Source organism: Egretta garzetta, unplaced genomic scaffold (genome assembly GCF_000687185.1).
Source record: "Egretta garzetta isolate BGI_Z169 unplaced genomic scaffold, ASM68718v1 scaffold635, whole genome shotgun sequence".
NCBI lineage: Eukaryota > Metazoa > Chordata > Aves > Pelecaniformes > Ardeidae > Egretta > Egretta garzetta.
Genome location: NW_009259710.1, coordinates 812,051 through 814,105, shown reverse-complemented (window position 1 = coordinate 814,105; position 2,055 = coordinate 812,051). Strand labels below are relative to the sequence as shown.

Sequence of the window (2,055 nt, the reverse complement as noted above, 5' to 3'; positions counted from 1 at the left end):
AGATGTGAAAATGTGCTCTGGGCCATGGCAGGGAGGGGTTTGGGAGCCATGGCCCCGTCAGCCAGCACCCCAAGCCTGCTGGTGGCCAGCACAGGATGGGGACGGGGCACCTGAGGTCTGATGCTGCCCGGCCTCTGCCGCAGGCGCCGTCCTGACGTTCCTGGACTCGCACGTGGAGTGCAACGTGGGGTGGCTGGAGCCGCTGCTGGAGAGGGTCCGCCAGAGCCGGGCCAAGGTCGCCTGCCCCGTCATCGAGGTCATCAGCGACAAGGACATGAGGTAAGGCAGCTCACGCCCCTGGGAAAGCCAAAATCCACACCAGTGGCTCCAGCAAAACCGCTTACTGGGACCACCAACACACTGATCACAGGCAGGCCGAGGTGCAGACCTGCTAACCGGCCTTCAGCAGCGTTCACGAGGATACGTAACTGGTGTACACCAGAAATTAGCATTAGCAGCGGACGTGGCCCCTTCATTTCTCACGCACCTTTTCCCTTTTTTCGTGACTTTTAGTACATGAAGATGATTCCTGGTGAAATTTGTTAAAATCCTGTTTTAATTATGTACAGATGTTCATCTTCACTCATTAAGGGTGACATTTCAATCAGGAATGTGACTCAGAATTAGTCATCCCCATCTTTTCTCCCTTTAGTTACATGACCGTGGACAACTTTCAGCGTGGGATTTTCACGTGGCCAATGAATTTTGGATGGAGGCAGATTCCACAAGAGGTCATCGAGAAAAATAAAATCAAAGAAACTGATATAATAAGGTAAAAACCAGCAAACGTGAGAGCTTTGTGAACCAACTTTGTTAATAATTTAGCAACAAAGGCTCCTCCGAGGCCAAATGTTGGTTTTTTGCTCGTGAGGACTGTAGAGGCAATGGTACACGGTGGGCGAGCGCATCATGGGCACGGGCAAAGCCCAGCAAGCCTTCCTCACCTCTGCAGCGCTCGCTGGTGCTGCCAGGGCTGGGGGGACGTACCATTGCATTTTTCCCTTCTGTGCCCCATTACGGCTTCCAGACTGGGTAAAGCCACCTAAACCCCATCTCTTAACATTGCATCTGTCAGCCCGCAGTGAAGGGACCGCACATCGTGTGGTCCTTGCTGCCTCTGTAAGTGCGGCTCAGGCACCGTCCCCCAGCGTTCCGTACCCCGCAGCTTCCCAGTGATTCCCTCGTCAAAGCATGGGAAGGGACGGGTGCTTCCCGGCCGGCCGACGTGCCACGTGGCCTCTCTGTTCCCAGGTGCCCGGTCATGGCGGGGGGCCTGTTTTCCATCGATAAGAAGTATTTTTTTGAGCTGGGAATGTACGACCCAGGACTGGATGTGTGGGGAGGGGAAAATATGGAGATTTAATTCAAGGTATGTGGCTCTCGTGTGCCTGCGTCCCCGCCAGCCTGGCCGGGGCGCGTGGGGCTCAGCCGGGGTGTCCCCGGGCAGCCCTGCGCTGCAGACCCCCTCCCCCCCCGCAGGCTGCTCCTGCTCTGGCCTGCACACAGCCAGCACCCGGCGCTTGCCCGTGCCGCTATCAAAGCAACCTCTGTTTCTCAGGTCTGGATGTGCGGGGGAGAGATTGAGATTGTTCCTTGCTCCAGAGTTGGGCACATCTTCCGGAACGACAATCCTTATTCCTTCCCAAAAGATCGGGTGAGAACAGTGGAGAGGAACTTGGCCCGCGTTGCGGAGGTCTGGCTGGACGAGTACAAGGAGTTATTCTACGGCCACGCTTACCACTTAATCTCGAAAAACCTGGATGTCGGCGACCTGACTCGACAAATCCAGCTGCGACAGAAGCTTCAGTGCAAGAGCTTCAGGTGGTACCTGGAGAACGTCTACCCAGACCTGGACGCTCCTCTGGTTAGAGCCAGCGGGCTGGTACGTACCCGAATCGTGCTGCCCTTCCTTTGGGCCGGTTCCAGCGGCCGGCCCGGGGCTCGCAGCTCGCCTCCGAGTTGCTTCGCGGGCGTTTGGAAACGTTTTTGGCCGTTTCATGCGTGGCGGCGGGCTGGGTTGCCCCCGTTTTTATAACGGCACGGCCACGGCTGCGG

General features: G+C 56.9%; 1 protein-coding gene across 1 annotated transcript in view; it reads left to right on the top strand.

Moving 5' to 3' along the window:
- Positions 1-2,055, top strand: part of GALNT5 (polypeptide N-acetylgalactosaminyltransferase 5) — a gene marked incomplete at its 5' end in the record, with an annotated part of 16,182 nt that overhangs the window by 8,156 nt on the left and 5,971 nt on the right. The window contains 4 exon segments of the mRNA XM_009639029.1: positions 144-279; positions 653-772; positions 1,252-1,369; positions 1,559-1,882. Coding sequence (XP_009637324.1) covers positions 144-279; positions 653-772; positions 1,252-1,369; positions 1,559-1,882 — 698 coding nt within the window.